Below are 16,565 nucleotides of genomic sequence, written 5' to 3'. Positions count from 1 at the left end.
AAACACATTTATCTATATCACAGAGCTATTTGTTCTATGATTTATTGAGGACGCTTCCTGCTGGTGTAGAACTTACTCTTGGCACTTCTTCATCTAATTTTGAAACTTCTGGGGTCAAAACCAGCACAAAATCCTTGCAAAAGTAATTCTTACCACATTTGTGTTCCTATCTTTATTAAATAAGGGAAGGGCCCATGCCACTCCCCGGTGGTCTGCTTGCCAATGGAGTCCCAGAAGAAACCTTCTGGCAGCCAGACTAGAACAAACTTTGAATGGCATCCTATTTTCCCCTCCTGTTATCCCAGTCTCCTGTCTCATCAGGGACTGCTTTTGAAACTAATTTCTTGCAATTTAACACAGATCATGACAGCTGGCATCACATAAGGGAGTCTCAAACAATCAATCCTGAATGAACAAATGCCAACGGCTTCTTGACATCCCCATCACCATTCACACATCAACTGCCTTTTAACAGTGCCAGATCATCCCCTACAAAGCTAAAGGGCAACTTGACTTTTCAAAGCATCTCCTACAAATTATTCCAAGTAACAGTTGCTGAAAAGAACAGACAAAGACCTTTTGCATATTTCTTGCTCAAACTGGAAACGAAGGGAGAAAGTCTTGTTCAGTTTTACAGACCAGCTTATGAAAAAATAAGATCATGACCAGACTTCTATGACCTGCCTGAATAATCAGCATCATGTTGGATGTTATATCTTGTTTTACTACTGAGAGTATACCGTGTTAGTGCAAGATAATAATACCGAGAGAGGACATTTTTTCTTGGTGAAAACCTCTTAGTACAAATGGCTGATTTTCTGCCTGCAGGTGTGTGTGAATATTTTCTGTCAAAAGAGAAGCTTCATTGAATTTAACACATTCCCCAAGAAGAGCACCTATGTTAAGGAAAAAAATTACAGAAAGAATATAAGTTACAAAATTCCCATTGAATGAGACTAATGCAAGTTTCCAGGCCAGTAATAGTTGCCTAGTGACTAACTTAGGACTATTTCAGTTTAAATTCATACTTAATAAGTAAAACATGGATAATTTTGCATTTCACAATAAAACATTAATAAGCCCATGCATATTTTATACAAGTTGTTTATTCACGTTGCTGAGTAAATAGTCTATTTCTATGATACTGTTACAAAGTATTGGACAATTCCCTAAAAGATTATTGTTTCTGTATAAATCTTGTCCCACACTATAACCAAGCACAGTACACAATACATTATTTATCTTCAGACAGAAATAGAACAGAACTTCACTGATTTCTTCCTTGTACAATTTAACTGTATCAGAAATTTTCACTTATATTTACTAATATAAACACACACAGCATTTGGTAAGTCTCATAAGCTTGATTCCACTCAAAAGTCAGTCTGACTGTAAGAGATGCTACTTTCTCTGAATATGTTTAGAAATGGCAGTGCCTTGAAAAATCTCCAGGAAATATTCCCAGTGCCGAAATGGCAACACAAGTCACCTCTACAACAGCAGAATGGCTTCTGTGCCATGCACAGGATTTTGATATGATCTCCTGCATATAATGTACAAATAAATGACTCAAAATAGGAGGGGAGGAAAGGGAGAGGGATACGATGTAGAGGCCTCTTGCAATCCCTCCTTTCCCCCACTATTAAATCAGCAGCCTGTGAATCCAGGCACCTGCATCCCATTCTGGAAAAATCATATGCAGTTTAACAGTTGAACACCACCACTGTGTTTAATGGAAAAAAAACTCAAACAAACAAACAAACAAAACCCCAAACCAACAAACAAAATATCCCCACAACACCAACAAAAACTACAAAAAAAACTCTACCTCAAAATAGTACTCCACAGCAATCTAGTCACCAAAATCTCATCTACTATAACTGAAAGGCTGAATTGACCTCGGAAAAAAGTAAAAAAAACATTTGCTCTCAGCATTTACATGCTCAAGGAGTCTACCAGTTGTTAGTAGTGTGGGGGTGAGGGATGCAACAAACAGCATCTCTTGGCATAGCTAAGAGCAGACAAATCCTGTTGCAGCCCAGTGCATTATCCCACTGTTGTCATTCCACTCTAAATCCCTCACTCCTCTCCTGCCCAAGGTACCCAAATATTAAATGAATCTTGGAAAATAAAGGGGTGTTAAATGATGATCTAGTCCCTGTCCTTGGGATGAAGACAGAAGCTTCAATCATTCCAGGAATTCAAGATTTCCTCATTTCTGCCTTTCAGTTGTTTTGGAGGTGAAAAAGAAGGGATTATTTTTAGCCTCCAGCTCAACAACAGTTGGACAGACAGAGGCACACCCTTTGCTGTCCTACGGCATGCCAAGCCAGAAGCATCACTGCTACTCTTCAGGGGAAATGCACACACACACTGGTGAAAAACCAGCAAAACCCATCTGCCCATGTTACTGAATTGCCTTTAGCCAAACCATCAATTGGAAGTCGACCTACAGGCATGGATCATGCTCCCAGAAAGGAGCAGAAAGGGGGAGCTTTCCCCACAAACCTCAAAGCCCCCTAATCCTCACAAGCACAGGTGTCCTCAGCAGCTGTGGGCCTTCCCACCCAGTGACAGAAGGCTCTGTAGGACACAGAGGGACAGTGCTTTGCTTTTCCATGGCAAACATGCATTTCCATAGTCTGCAGATCTGAGACTGTGAGGGAAGACAACTTTCACACCGGCCCAGGCCTTTGTGCAACACCCGGAGTGCCAGGGGTGCACCAAGTACTAATTTGGCTGATTCCAGAGGGTCACATCCTCCATGGATTTGGACAAGCGTTTATTGGTGATAGGGCTTAATGTGCTGCAACACAAGACAGGCACGAAACAACACATTTTCTGGAACAGCAGCAACCGTTCCCCTGGAAAGGCTCCAGAGAAAAATAGCTGCATAAGCAGCTAAGGCAGACGGCCACAGGAGCTTTCTCCACCACGATGCTTTCCAGTCCATCCCCTTTACTAGATATGAAAATGCTTCTGGCAAAAATAGGACTGCTCAGCAGGACATTCCTGACTTACTGACTTACAGTTCATCTCCCACTTGCAGCCCCAGATTTTATCACATAAATCCACTGACAGACACCGGATACAACACTGCAGCCAAATGCACCCTGAACCCACTGAACAATCAATTTAAAGTTTGAAACATCATCATGGAAGACACTGAAAAATGAAAATCTATATGCCACTTCAGACAACATTAAAAATGTCACAGGCTGAAGTTTATTTTTAATAAAAATCAATTCTTCCATCTTCTCCCCCAAGAAAGTGGGGGAAAAGGCCTAGGAGCTAATTAAACTTGACTACAAAGATTATATAATCTTTAAAAGGTTTTTTTTTTCCTCTGTTGTACTGTTTTATGAGCTCCTCATAGAATTAGCAAGGTTAAAAAATGTGCCATTTGACAAAAATAATATTCACTTAGATGTATTTTAATGAGAAATCCTAACTCTCCAAAGGGTTATGTTGACACTTCTTAAATACACTACAGATAGGTCAAAATATGTACCTTAAAATATTATTAAGACTAGCTGGATCTTGCTGAACAGGCATTTTTGGAGAGTGAGCATCACATAAATACCACTGTTGGGGAAGTTCAGAGGTACCTGGGAACAGTGAGGCTCACACACCCCTAATTGCAACAAAACCCTGCATCAATGCATTAATTCAGTGCCTCACCATGAGTCCACTTCTGCTTTAAATCCTTCCAGCATTTTACCCTTTGAACTCCCAGCTGAGCACCTCAGAAATGTGCAGTTTTGTCCTCTCCCAGATCAGTGATTGGCATAAATGGAGCCACAGCTTTATTTTTTTTTCCCCCCTGTACCATGGATCTGAGGCCACCTAACACAGGGTGACTTTGGCCCCAGCTCTTTCCCCAGCAGCTGCTGCACTCGCAGCTGGACACAGCACAATCCAGGGATCAGAGGATCTATCTTTACTGCCCTCCTGTTTTATTGAGTCAAAATGCCAGAAGTGAAACATTAGTACATTTATTGCATTCATCTGGCACATCTCTACTGGGATTTTTTTCTCTTTTTTGGAAGATAAGCTTCTGCACGGAAAAAAAGTACGTGCCTTCATTTTTCCTGGATGTATTTGGACACACTTGTCCATCCATCCTCTCTGTCACATGGATATATGTACTAATATTAGATCTGTGTATCAAAAAAAAAAAAGCTCTTTCCATAGTTTGAAATTAAAACAATGGTATGAACGATGTCTGTAACTCATATTCTGCTATGCCACACATTAAAGAGGGGCTGTGTGCCCTCAGGGTGTTAGAAAGTCAAGAGTGCCTTCCATGATGCATCAGAGCTCTCAGGACTTTGGAGCTTTTCTGAAGAACTCTCTCAGGTGCCATTTGTTGTATTTAAATCTGGTGACTTGATCTCAGATCTTTTAGAACAATTTGCAAAAATACTTCTTGAAAAAATTACACTTGACAATCATAATGCAGCAAAGTATGCCTGGAAACTTTATGTTGCCCTGCACTAGTTACAGTTATCCAAAAAACCTAGACATTACTAACAAAAAAAAATGTTACACTCATTTCAGTAAACATATCCACTAGAAACCAGGCAAGTGCTTTAATCCAAAAATCTCCCCAAACAAAGCACAAAATAAGCCCTCCAACATCCTTAGGAATTAAGTGTGTTTGCTGTTTTCTTACCTGCCTTTCATTGTAACTAAAACACAGGGAAGAAAAAAAGAACAAGCCCACACCCAAAACCCAGAAGAGATTGCTTTCTTTTCTTTTTTTTGGCCAGCTGCTTAAACAATCAAAACGAAAACAAGATAAACCTTGCAGAAAGAATGTTGCCTGACTATCCCAGCCATGAACATGGTTGGCAGCATGTAAGTACCTGGCCAGTCACACTGAGATCGTGCTCTGAGGCTACAATTAAAAACTTAGCAAACAGAGCCCAAAACAAAACCACGAAACAAAGAATTCATCCAGAAACAAAGAACTGATGGAGAGAGATAAAGGAATAAAGGCATCAAGAGCCTCACCTCTGAGACCAAGCCATGAGTCTTGGGAGCTTTGTGAGCAGTGATAGAGAGAAAATGGTTAATCTTCTACATGGTTTCCAGGGGCAGGGGCTTTGCTGGGCAGCCAGCAGAGGACTTGTCTGTGTACCCAGAGGAAAGGATTTCTCATGCTCTACGGCATCTAAAGCATGCAGGCAGGTGGGTCAACAACCATGGCTTTATTACAGCAACAGCTTGGTAACACACTTTAAAAATACATCCCTGTTGCTCCAGTCTGGCCCATCTACAGAGAAACCTGGAACTTTTAACCAAGCATCACAAGAATCTAATAAACAAGCTGAGCTTCCACGTGGAAACTGGCCTTTCAACTAAGTGGGGAGTTAACTTATTTTGAGGGTATTTCACAGAATATTTTAAAATACGTTCTAAAATTCATTTTTCTATTAGGTGAATTGTTAACCAACGTTCATTAAAGACATGGCTGTTAGAAGCCAGTCCTGAGTAAATGAGCTCATATAGAAACAGACATCAGGTCTGAGTCAGAATCCAGATTTTTAGATTTTACTTGTTTATTTATTTTTAAAGATCATAATCATTTAATCCCATCATTCCTAACTCTCCTAAGCAGAATGACTGTACAGCAGTGTGCATCAGCTACAGACAAGCTCAAAATGCAATACAGTACCAGAAGGCAACAGTTCTGGGCTCTTGGGCTCTTTTTTTTCCAGCTCAGCAAGCAGCCTTCAAAGTCACTGAATTTCCACTGCTGGCACCGACAGACATTTAACTAGTAAATCTAAATACAGCTCCAAAAAGAGTGATAATCTGACTTTTTTCTAGCTTAACTGGTCGCTTGCACAAACCAGTTTACCCTAGGTAGACAATGCCTTTTCTTTTGACAGTTTTGCTTACAATTTGAGAACACTAGGAATTACCAACCAGCACTTCTTATCATCCAAAAGTGCCAGCAAGCAAGATGGACTTGAATTGTTCAAACAACCAGAATTAAAAATATTTACCTTTAGCATATTTTTTAAGAAGGCTTCTGATAGCGGGGAAAGTTAACAGCAGTCACAGAACCCACAAACCAGGCTGCTGGCAGCACATCACACAGTGAAAGTTAAATTTCAGCATCTCTAGTTCTTATTTCCAAAACCATTTTTGGCTGAAAACAAGGGTGGTACATAATAACCCTTATTACTGAGGGAAAGGGTCTCAAAAAATAAATATAAAATGGTGAAAAAATATAAAAATAAGCACGCTTCAAAAAGAGAGGCAGAGAGCTGGAGACATAAACTTTGGCAGCAAATTGCACATCACGAGGTGCAATAGTCTCTTTTACACCAACATCCGACACAACAGAAAGGAGATAAACATACACAGAAGACCAGTGTTTATTTACACGTATTAATGAGTCTGTTTTCGCATTCCAGGGAGGGTGAAATGCAGATGGAGGCAGCTGCCTCAACAGCACCAGCCACGCTTGTTCTGCCACTATCAGAGCTGTATCTGGGCTGACAGGCAGTGAACTTCCTAGCCCAGGTGCCTCCAGGCAGGCAGGGCATGCAGAACCACGGCTGGCCAAGCAGGGACCAGACCCAGCAGCAGCCTCACCAGCCAGGAATGGCTTCCTACCCTATCCCATTGTTTCCTACCTTGCTAAAGCACAAGTAAGAGAAAAAGTGGGGAGAAGAAACCTGAGAGAAATGTCTTTGCCTTCCACCGAGCACTTGCTGATCTGCATAACTTGTTATTACTGCTCTGGGTGTGTAATCTTTGGCAGGAAGCTCACTGCCATCTCCTGCAACTTTTCTAATCTGAGTTACAATTTACCCCGGAGCAGTTGTTTTATCTGAATTGTAAATCCTGCAAGAATGGCAGGCAGAGTGCAGGCAGGACAGGACTGGGAGGAAGGAGCGCTTGCTGTTGCATGGGTCCTTTCAGAGCTGCTCTCATAAACCTTTCAAAGGGGCAGGAGAAGGGAACAACACAAGGCTAACTCCCAGCGTGGCAGAGCCCCATGGTTTCTGCTCAGACAGTATCTCAGTCAGATGAACAAATCCAGAGAGTGGTGCAAGGCAAGTCAGGCGGTGTCTCTTGGCTGCTTTGTCAATTAGAAACTGTGCGCCCTTGGAGAAACACGAGCTGCTCTTCAGGAGCAGGAAATGTCCAGGGCAAAGCGCAAACTTTGAAAAGCTAATCAGAACTTGATCTATCAGCATCAGCAAGACGACAAGAGACAGAAGGTGAAATGCCACAGCAGTTCTGGTTGTGCTCCAGCCAACCCCATGGTGCTCCCCTTGGGCCTTCCCTAGCACAGATTAGGTGAAGGTATTGAAGCCTCTTCTGCTGGTCACATTCTGCAGAGCTCTGACCATTCCTGCTGCTCTGCTCTGGACTTGCTCCAGTTTATCTGCCAGAATATTTCAGCTGGGGTTTCATCTGCACCAAGGAAGTGGCTGGATGTGTGGGTCCTCACAAGCACCAGATCATTTTCTGCAGCATATTCCCTATTTTCTCCGAGTATTACACTCCTCTACTGGAAGGTTCATAATCTCCTTGTAGCTTCTAGCAATTTTACCCTGCTGATCTCAGGTTAAAACACAAATATAGAGACTGGAGATGGCAAACAGTTTGCAGAAAGCTGGCTGTTTGTAAAGCAAATTATGTAAGTGAAGATTTGTTAGGGAATGTGGAAATTTCAATAACTGTCTGACAAAAATAATCCCCCTTTAATCAGCATAGCAGAGAAAATAAAGCAAATTAAACCAATTTCAAGGGCATTAAAAGGGAATTTCTACTTTTCAACAGATACCAGCTAAACTTCTTTTTTTTCACTGTGAATGCCATCAATATTATGGCTTTTTAGAGAGAAGCCATAGAAGCAAATAGAAATTTTCTTGCTTGCTTACGAAAGTAATCTTCTACTGATATATTTTACATTTTCTCTTCTTATACAGCATCTTAGAGCTATGGTATTTTGCATTCTAAGAAAAGAGTATTCAAAGCTATCTGCACTGAGGCCTTAACAGCAGATAATGTAGAATTTTGTTTGTCAGCAGAAAGAGAGCAACCACATCCCCAAACCCCCTGTTCTCAGGGCAGACATGGGAACCTCAGGAAGGACCTTAGCTGCAGGAGACAGGAAATTGCCTTATTGTCTGAAATCTGGGGTTTAGCAGCCAAGTGTTTAATCACTTCTTGGTAGCAAAAGTTATGTATTTCCTCACTTATCAGAACACAAACATTACCAGAGAGAAGCTGGAAGCATAGCTAATAACAAACCCCTAACGACCACATTTGGCACCAACCCCGTAACAACCACACGGGTCTCTTGGAAGGCAGGAGAAAGACCTGACCCAAGCAAAGCATCCTGCCCTGGAGATCCCCTTGCCCCCCCACAGCAGCCTTCCTGGTGGATGGACACAGCCCAGCTGCTTCAAAGAACCAAACCCCAAAGCCCTACAGAGCCAGGGTCATGGGAACACACCCTGTTGTAACCTTTTGTTTCATTCAGACCTAATTAAGCCACTTGCGGTGACAATAGTGGTGGTTTGTGTGAAAGTAACTGCGTGTCACTCCCTGTGGGAATCTTCATAAAATATCTAGGAAATCAGGTAGGGTGGGACAGTTCCCTTCTCTCGATTACTTGCAAAGCGATTAAGTGAGAGACAGAGGAACAGCAGAGCTCTGTTAAAATACAGATGTAAAGCTACTGTTACCTTCCAAGCCAAAAAAATTTAAATTCCACATGCCTAAAAAGTCTTATCTAGCCTGTCTGATTGCTCTGCTTTGGCCAGGCTTCACTGCTTTTCATGACTGATAAAGCTGAAGAAACTGTGTTTGTGGAAGTGTCTCCAGGATAATGAAAATAAAGTGATTTCATTACCAAATCACATGCCAAACATTTGCTTTTGCTGATGTAATTTGGCCCAATCTCAGTTTAAAACACATCACAAAGAGTCAAATACTTTGTTTTGTTCTCAAAGTACCGTCTGCTGTGTGTCCTGTCATCACCCCAGCTTCTCCCTATCCCCTCTCTAAAAATCCTTACAGAAATGAATGTGAATGCAGTGTTCAAGAACTGTGGTTTCACTACCCGTTCGTAGGTGATTTACTGCTTTCTCCACTCATCTCAAGCAAACCTTCCTTGCCACTCATCCTCATTAGTCCCATATTTTCTACAGCTTTGAAATAAAAGTTGCTTACTAAAATCCTTAAAAATAAATCTACAGTGGAAATCCGGTGCAAACCTTTAGAATCCCTGTCCTAAAGGGCAAAAGCAAAGAAGCACCAATATCAAGAGAAACAGTTTGTCTTTCAAGTATACCAAACACACCTAGGTGCCACTTAAAATGTCAGTAGAACATGCGGCCCTCAATATTCCCCAAAACCTCAACAGCTTCTGGATTCTACTATCCAAGCACTGTTTGTTTGTTTGTTTAAAGAAAAAAAAAAAAAAAAACACACAAACCACACACACACAAAGCAGCTGAATGCCTCTTTGTAAAAAGCCACAACCTTTCATTCACTCAGCTTCCTAACTTGGCAGTCATCTTCTGGCTGACTAGGTCAAGTTTTGTGGACTTCACAGGAATGCCTTTTTATTAAAATAAGCAAGCTAGCAACACTATCTAATATATCTGCAACAAGTTTCGTGTGTTCATTATAAACCCTGATTATCAGGTTTGGAAATCTTCCCATTCCAATAATTATTTTGAGGAATTAGTAAATCCAGCAAAAGGGATTGGTATTTACTCTTTAGAAGAGTAAAGAGGTTAAAGTTTTCATTACAATATGGATAGTTTTTCCGTTGGAGCATAACTGCCTTTGCCTTCTTTCATCTTACAATTCAATTACTCAATTAAAACCCAAATGTTTGTCTTGAGGGATGCAATCAGTCAGGTCAGTTGAACACTCAAACTCACTGGCTTCTGTACTAGTATGTACAGCACTGGAGAAACTGCCTGAAAATCCCTGTTGCCTCTGAAGGATCAAGAAATGCCAGCACTTGGGGAGGAAATTTGGCTACTTTACCTGCAGGTCCATGCATGCTGGATGATTTGCCTAATTAATAGACAAGTATCTGTTTAGCACCACAGAGGAAGGTGGGAAGAGGAAGACGTGTGGAACCCAACCCGCCTGATTTACCACGAGGGGCAAGGCTGCAGAATGGGATGTTTGTAAACAACTGAGGACTGGAAGGAAGGCACTTTGTACCTAACAACAAGCAGAGAGACCTGGCACCCTCTGCTCGTCCTGCTGATCACCCTATGGCTACGGAACACGGCAGCACCCAGTGACACCAGGAGCTCCTTTCCCTTTCTCAGCTCTGTGGGAAGGACAGCACCAGCAAAGTAGGTTTGTTAACTCCCAAGGCATTCTTTTGGCAGTCTTTAGAAATTGAAACAATTTGAAAAGGAGTGGAAGGGGTTTGCAGACAAAGACCATCCCCCATTTTATTGCTCATGGGTACACCGGTGTGGTTAGAACAGGGAGACAGGGCTCGGGTTCAGTCAGAAAACCTCCAAGCCCAATTCTGACCCAGGGCTCCTCCTCTGCTGACTCACACCCTGGCCCAGCTCCCCCCGAACCACAGGCTCTCTGTACTGCTGTGCTGGATAAAGCATCACCATGGAGCCCTCTCTGCAGCAGGGACATCGATGCCCTCGAGTCCCAGCCAGACTGACAGCACGGGACAGTACCAAAAAGAGCCACTCCATGCCTATTGAAGTCCTGGAAACATGGTTAAAAACAATTTTAGAGTCATTCTCTTGCAATAAGTCTCCCAACAGGAGGTTTTGGAAGGAAACCTCATCTATTGTAAAACAAGATTTGAAAGGCCAAGTTCAGGAATGAGTAGAAGAGAACCACGTTTAGTGGTGAACACAGTGGTACTGGGTTAACCAGCTGGACTCAATCTTAGAGGCCTTTTCCAACCTAAATGATTCTACAGTAGACTTCAAGATCATTGAATCTGTTTTTTAGGATTTTATACGATTCCATATACCCATATACCTACAAATGCACATATGTATGGTTTTAAATGCACAGCTTTCAAAACTTCTTAGCTTAATTTTATTTATCCTTGCTTTATGCTAATATTGTTCAGCCTCAAAACAGCAGATCAGACTACAAGTCTCCCGCCCAAGGTGGGGTCCAAAATACAAACAATGCTCAGAAGACCAAAGCTGTGCCCAGGAATTTGTCCCTCCTCCACTGGGGAGTTTTGTCCCAAAACTGGAACATCCAGAGAGAAATGCCAGAGTCTACCAAAGCAGCTGATAATTACACGGTAGCACTTTAAGCCAAGTTTTCTTAGTTCTCAAGTGAAAGCATGTATTTTGCAAAAACAGCATGCACCTTCGAAGGGGAAGGCAACACCACATTTGCATGCTTCAGAGAACCAACACCCCCTCTCAGAGTAAGCCTGGGATGTTCCCATGTGCAGAAATCTCTGCTCCCCTGAAGCATGGGAGAGCCTGAATTTCGGGTGCACAGCATGAGCCAGGTGCTACCCCCTGACACATATTCATACCTATCTCAAACATCAGTGGGAGCCTCATTTATATGTGCATGCACATATTCATATCATTTACAATGGGGAAACTGAAAGTAAATGTAAATCAAGTGCAAGTAATGAATCTGCTCCATACAGAGAGGCAACATTCACAGATGTCTTAAGAAGGCTAATGAATATACTGACACTAACTGTTATAGATATTCTTGTTCATCACTGCATGATGTTTTTTGCATGTTCAAAAATTTAGACTGATATTCAAACATAGGGAACATGCATTAAACTTTTAATGTTCTTCAATTGTCCAGCTTCATTCCCTGAAAAAAACAAATAATCATTTCAGAGTCCAACCATGCTCCTCTGCATTAACAAGTAGAAGATGAAAACTAGAGAGAAATTTTGTCAGCATTGAAGAAATTGCACTTTTTCTGCACATATTTGCAAAAAAGCACAGTGTGATATCTACAGTTTTGCCTGGTTAGTACAAACTTGTGTTTCTCTCTAATGCTGGTGAACTAGGCAGGTGCCAGCTCCAGAAACAAATTTTGAACAGGATTCAATCCCAACTCAGAATTTCAAGACTGAAGGAAGTTTATGTTTTGTGAAAATTTAACACTGACACAGGCAGACTCCTACAGTTTCAGAAAGTTAATTTCTGCTCCAGTTCTGTGCATGTCTTTCTACAGCACTCTGGTGTTATTTGGGGGCAGGTTGGGTTTGTGGTTTTTTGTGTTTTTTTGTGTTTTTTTTTCTCTAAAAAGAATTCAGGGAAAATAATGCCCCCAGTAAGACAACTCTGAAATAGCAGTGGGTTTGAACTTCTTGAAAATTGCTCAACCAGTTTTATTCATCCAGCTTAAAATTGTATCACTGTACAAACTTTGAAAGCCATATTTGGCAATGTTCTTCAAGAGCAGTTAAGACACAGGATTATTGTTATTTAGCTGGAGTGGAACGTTCTGTATGTATAAAACTTGTGTATATTGCAATAGTAACTTAAGTGTGGCTGAAGAGTTTACAAGCACGAAAATCAACAAGCACAGCATTCAGGTCTTAAATACCATAAAAAAAAAAAAAAACACACCAACAACAACAAAAAAAACCCAACAGTTTTGGGATGAGGTTGCAGATTTTCATTTTGTTTTAAAAACAACCCTAAAAAACAACAACAATAAAAACAAACAAACAAAAGGCACCCAAAAAAAAGAACAAAACCCTAACAAACCTCCTATGAGTCATTTAGAACCCAACTGCATCTTCTTTATCTCCTCTAAAGATTGGGAAGATTGCAAAGCCATATCTAAGAACCGGGAGCTGCAGGCTCAGCTGCAGCATTCAAGGCCACAACCTCATTTAAAGCCTTGAAGTCATATATTTTTTTTTTTTTAAATGATGCCTACTAGCAACCTTGGCTCTGTTTACAGAGCTGCAACTGCAAAAATCCACTTAGCTCATTGCTCAAGTTGAGATCCTGCTTTAACAAGTAGGGTTTTTACTTTGGGCAGATCTGCCTCAAGCAGTCCCGGGCAGCCCCATGGAGGTGAGCGCTGGGCACGGCTGCCAGGATGCAGCTGTGAGCTCCTGCTCCACCACTGCAAGCAGCACTGGCACAGCACACAATAAGACAGAAAGCTAAAAGCACCATTTGGAGTGGAGGTGAAGGGTGCTGTGCATGCTGCAGCCTAACCTCTCTGCACTGGCTGGGCTGCCAGCATTTCTGAGAACCCCTTATCTGTGAGTGGGGCTGTCAGAGCCCACCACGATGGTCAGGGTCCACACTCCTCCCAGCACAGCAGCCTCCCATGCTGCAGGGACAGGTAGAGATAGGCTCTGCAGCAGCCTGTGATTCACACCCCAGGAATGTTTGGTAGATATCCCCACCGAGCCCACTGACTGTGGCTGCTGCTCTCATTCCCAGCAATCTGAAGATTCATGTTTCTCTCGTTAAATCAGTGATGACACACTGAAGTGCAGGTCTGGGCATGGGCCAGGTTCATGATGAACATCTCCAAGTATTTTAAGGAATATCTATAGCCACACTCTTCACATGCAGACATTCTATAGCCATGTGAAAGTTGGTCGTATGTGCATCATAGAAATGTCCATTAATTTCTGCAAATATTTACACCATGCCACTAAAAATAAATCTTTAATCTCAAGGGGCAGTAATACCATACTTTCAACACTGTGGAAGGTGTTGATTAGCTTCCTCCTTGGCAACATTGTAAAGAATTACACAGCCTATATATTTTATGGACCAACCCATTTCCACGAGTCGTCTCACAAAATAAAAATTAATCACTTTTCTTATGAAGTTTACAGAACAAAGCCTTGGCTTTGTAATGTCACCATTTGAGAGAAGATTTAGTTTTTACATTTCACGTCAGTCTTAAAACTGCTTTTTTGTGTTGCAAACACTTCCTCAAGCAACTTACTACCACGGATATTTGGACCTGGGGCTGTATGTGTATGGTGAGGTGCATGTGGAATATTTCCTATAATTTGTTAATCATCAGACACTTTCTCATTCCTTCCCTTTCCTGTCTGTTTTCATCACAAAGATGCTCCATGACATATGTTCAAGGACTTTTCCAAAGAACAAAAAGGGAGGAAGGAAGCACAGGTCAAAAAGGGAAATGAAGGGGAAAAGGAGAGGAGAAAAACAGAGCCTGCCAGGAACACAGTGCAAATAGCTGCAATGACACTCCTTTACTAAATAAAACTATATTAAGGACCCTTATGACCTTAAAATACATTAATAATCACTGGGATCTTATGAAAAGTGAATAAAATCAGAGGACTCTCTATGTAATGAAGGGAACTTCGTGTTCTTCTCACTCATGCTTTTGAGAAGTTTCAGTCAATGATGCAAATCAGAAGAAAGAGACTTTCAACACTGCCTATCTTCTGAGTCTATTAAAGAACACTTCAGTAACAGTTTTAATTAAAAAGCCCTCCACATTTTGGTATCTAGTTATACCCCAGTATGCCCCTCCTCTCTGTTCTACCTCTATACAGTCAAGTAGCTTCTTAAAAGTTACCCTTCTTGGGGCAACATTTTAGCCATCACTCGGCAGTACATGAATGAATTGCTCTTGGGACAAAGCTAATAGAAATATTCTGTGATAGCCAGATGAAACAACTGGCAGGAACTAGAGTATTTTGTACAGTTTTGTCAGCAAGATTTACACCAGTGCTCAATGGTGCATTCTATCAAAATATGCATTGCATGCTCTGTGAAAAGATCATTTCCTGTCCTCTCCACAACCAAGCAGGCCATCTCCCTCAGTAACTACCACAGTGCAATTACCCACATTCTGCTTGTGAAAAAGCACTTCCAGGAAAGGACTTCAATCCATAAACTTAGCAGGACTGTCTTTTGCTGTTGTACAGCAACTGGAGCCAATACCAGGTGACAGAGACAGATCCCCAGACCTCCAAGCAGCACTCTCAGAGAGCAGCTTAGGAACTGCTGCCGAAACACATTTGGCCAGCCCTGGTCTCTTACAGCATGCACAAAGTTGAGGAGCCTGCTGAATATGTTACAGTTTGCAAACCCCTGTTTAATAGAGCAAGTAGTTCTTGAGAATCTGTAATGAATGCAGCCTACTTCTTCAGAAGTTTACATCTTACACTTGTTTGGTGATGAAGTATAAAAAGGACAGAAAGTCTGAGACACACTGGAAAACAGGATGCTTCAAGGCTCACTCATATATTGTGAGATTCCACAGAACTTTCAGAAGAAAAACACATTAAAATTTGTCCAAATCAGTCAATAACCAGTTTCAGCATATTAAAGGAAGGGTTACTGAACAGACACACTGCATGTGATGGTAGAAACCTTGCTTCCGCAGAAAAATAAGTTTAAAAATTCCCAAGCTGTGAAATCCAAAACTGAATTCCACTTACCTTAGTGTTCATACAAGACTTTCCGCGTTTATACTCTTTGTGACTTGCTCTCTTATCAAGCTTGTTCCACAAAGCTTTGGCCTTCCATGTGGTCACTCTCGATTTCAGTTTGGTATAAAAGTTTCTATTGTCCAAAGGATCTAATTCAAGTTGGCGAGTGAGAATATTGAAGGCCTGAATGGTGCCTTTGCATGTTGATGCTTGTACAAAGTTTTCAAATATCTGGCCAGCTTGGTTGTATTTTTCATCATCATTTTCCCCCATGTTCCGAGAGCAGAGCTTGAGGGTGATTAAGCTGGAGCTCTTGTGCTGGGGTACAGGTGATCAACAACAGCAAGTACTTCCACACATGTTATTCCTAGAAAAGACAAACACAGGTCATATTAAAGCAGGTTCTGCATGATAAAATTAAATCCACAAACTGCACGTGCAATAAGAACATAAAACCCCAGCATACAGTGACTAGACAAGCAGGCTCAAAAAGTTTGTAGTGATACCCAAGTGTTGCAAACAAACATAACATTTGTGCTGTGATGATTTGTACTCACAAAGACTGTTATAAAAACCCTGCTAACTCAAGCCTACTGCTACAAGAAGAACAAACTTCACTGAGAACTTGAGGATTTAATTTTTGTTGTTGTTGTTCAGTCCTAGATAACTGATGAGCAAACCCCAAAAGTCCAGATTTTCTCCCCAAGCAGAACTTATGTAAAAGCAAGTGACATTTTGGTCTTAAGAACTTATGGAAACCTGCAGCCAAAAGTCAACATGGTTTGATGGATTTTTTTATGCTGTTGCACAAGTTAGGGCCAAGGGTGCAGCTTACCCAGAACAATTTAGATTTGGCACAATCACTTGCCACAAGCAAATGCACAAAACAGGCCAAGCAGAAACAGCATCACGAGTCACACCAGAACTAAAGAAACCAGAAAACAAGTAATCACAAAGAGCCCCCCTTTTCCTAACACTCTTGCCAAAATGAGAAAGGGTTTGGTGCTCTAGTGCACAGAAAGGAATTTTATCTCCACGTCTCCACATGTTCAATGCTGAAGTTATGTGTTTGGAGTCTTACCTTGTCATGTGCTGATGATATAAAGTAATGATGTTTGGCCTGCTAAGCCTCACTGGCTTTTCCTAGTAA

General features: G+C 41.5%; 1 protein-coding gene across 2 annotated transcripts in view; it reads right to left on the bottom strand.

Annotated features, from left to right (window-relative positions):
* The window catches only part of MICAL2 (microtubule associated monooxygenase, calponin and LIM domain containing 2), a 51,646-nt gene extending 35,890 nt beyond the window's left edge, over positions 1-15,756 (bottom strand). For both annotated transcript variants that reach the window (XM_053945577.1, XM_053945576.1), the window contains exon 1: positions 15,425-15,756. In XM_053945577.1, the coding sequence (XP_053801552.1) occupies positions 15,425-15,688 (264 nt within the window). In that variant the 5' untranslated portion in view covers positions 15,689-15,756. The remainder of the gene's footprint in view (positions 1-15,424) is intronic.
* Between the last annotated feature and the right edge of the window lie 809 nt (positions 15,757-16,565).

The sequence above is a fragment of the Vidua chalybeata genome, chromosome 6, assembly GCF_026979565.1.
Source record: "Vidua chalybeata isolate OUT-0048 chromosome 6, bVidCha1 merged haplotype, whole genome shotgun sequence".
Lineage (NCBI taxonomy): Eukaryota > Metazoa > Chordata > Aves > Passeriformes > Viduidae > Vidua > Vidua chalybeata.
This window is presented reverse-complemented; position numbering and strand designations above follow the sequence as displayed.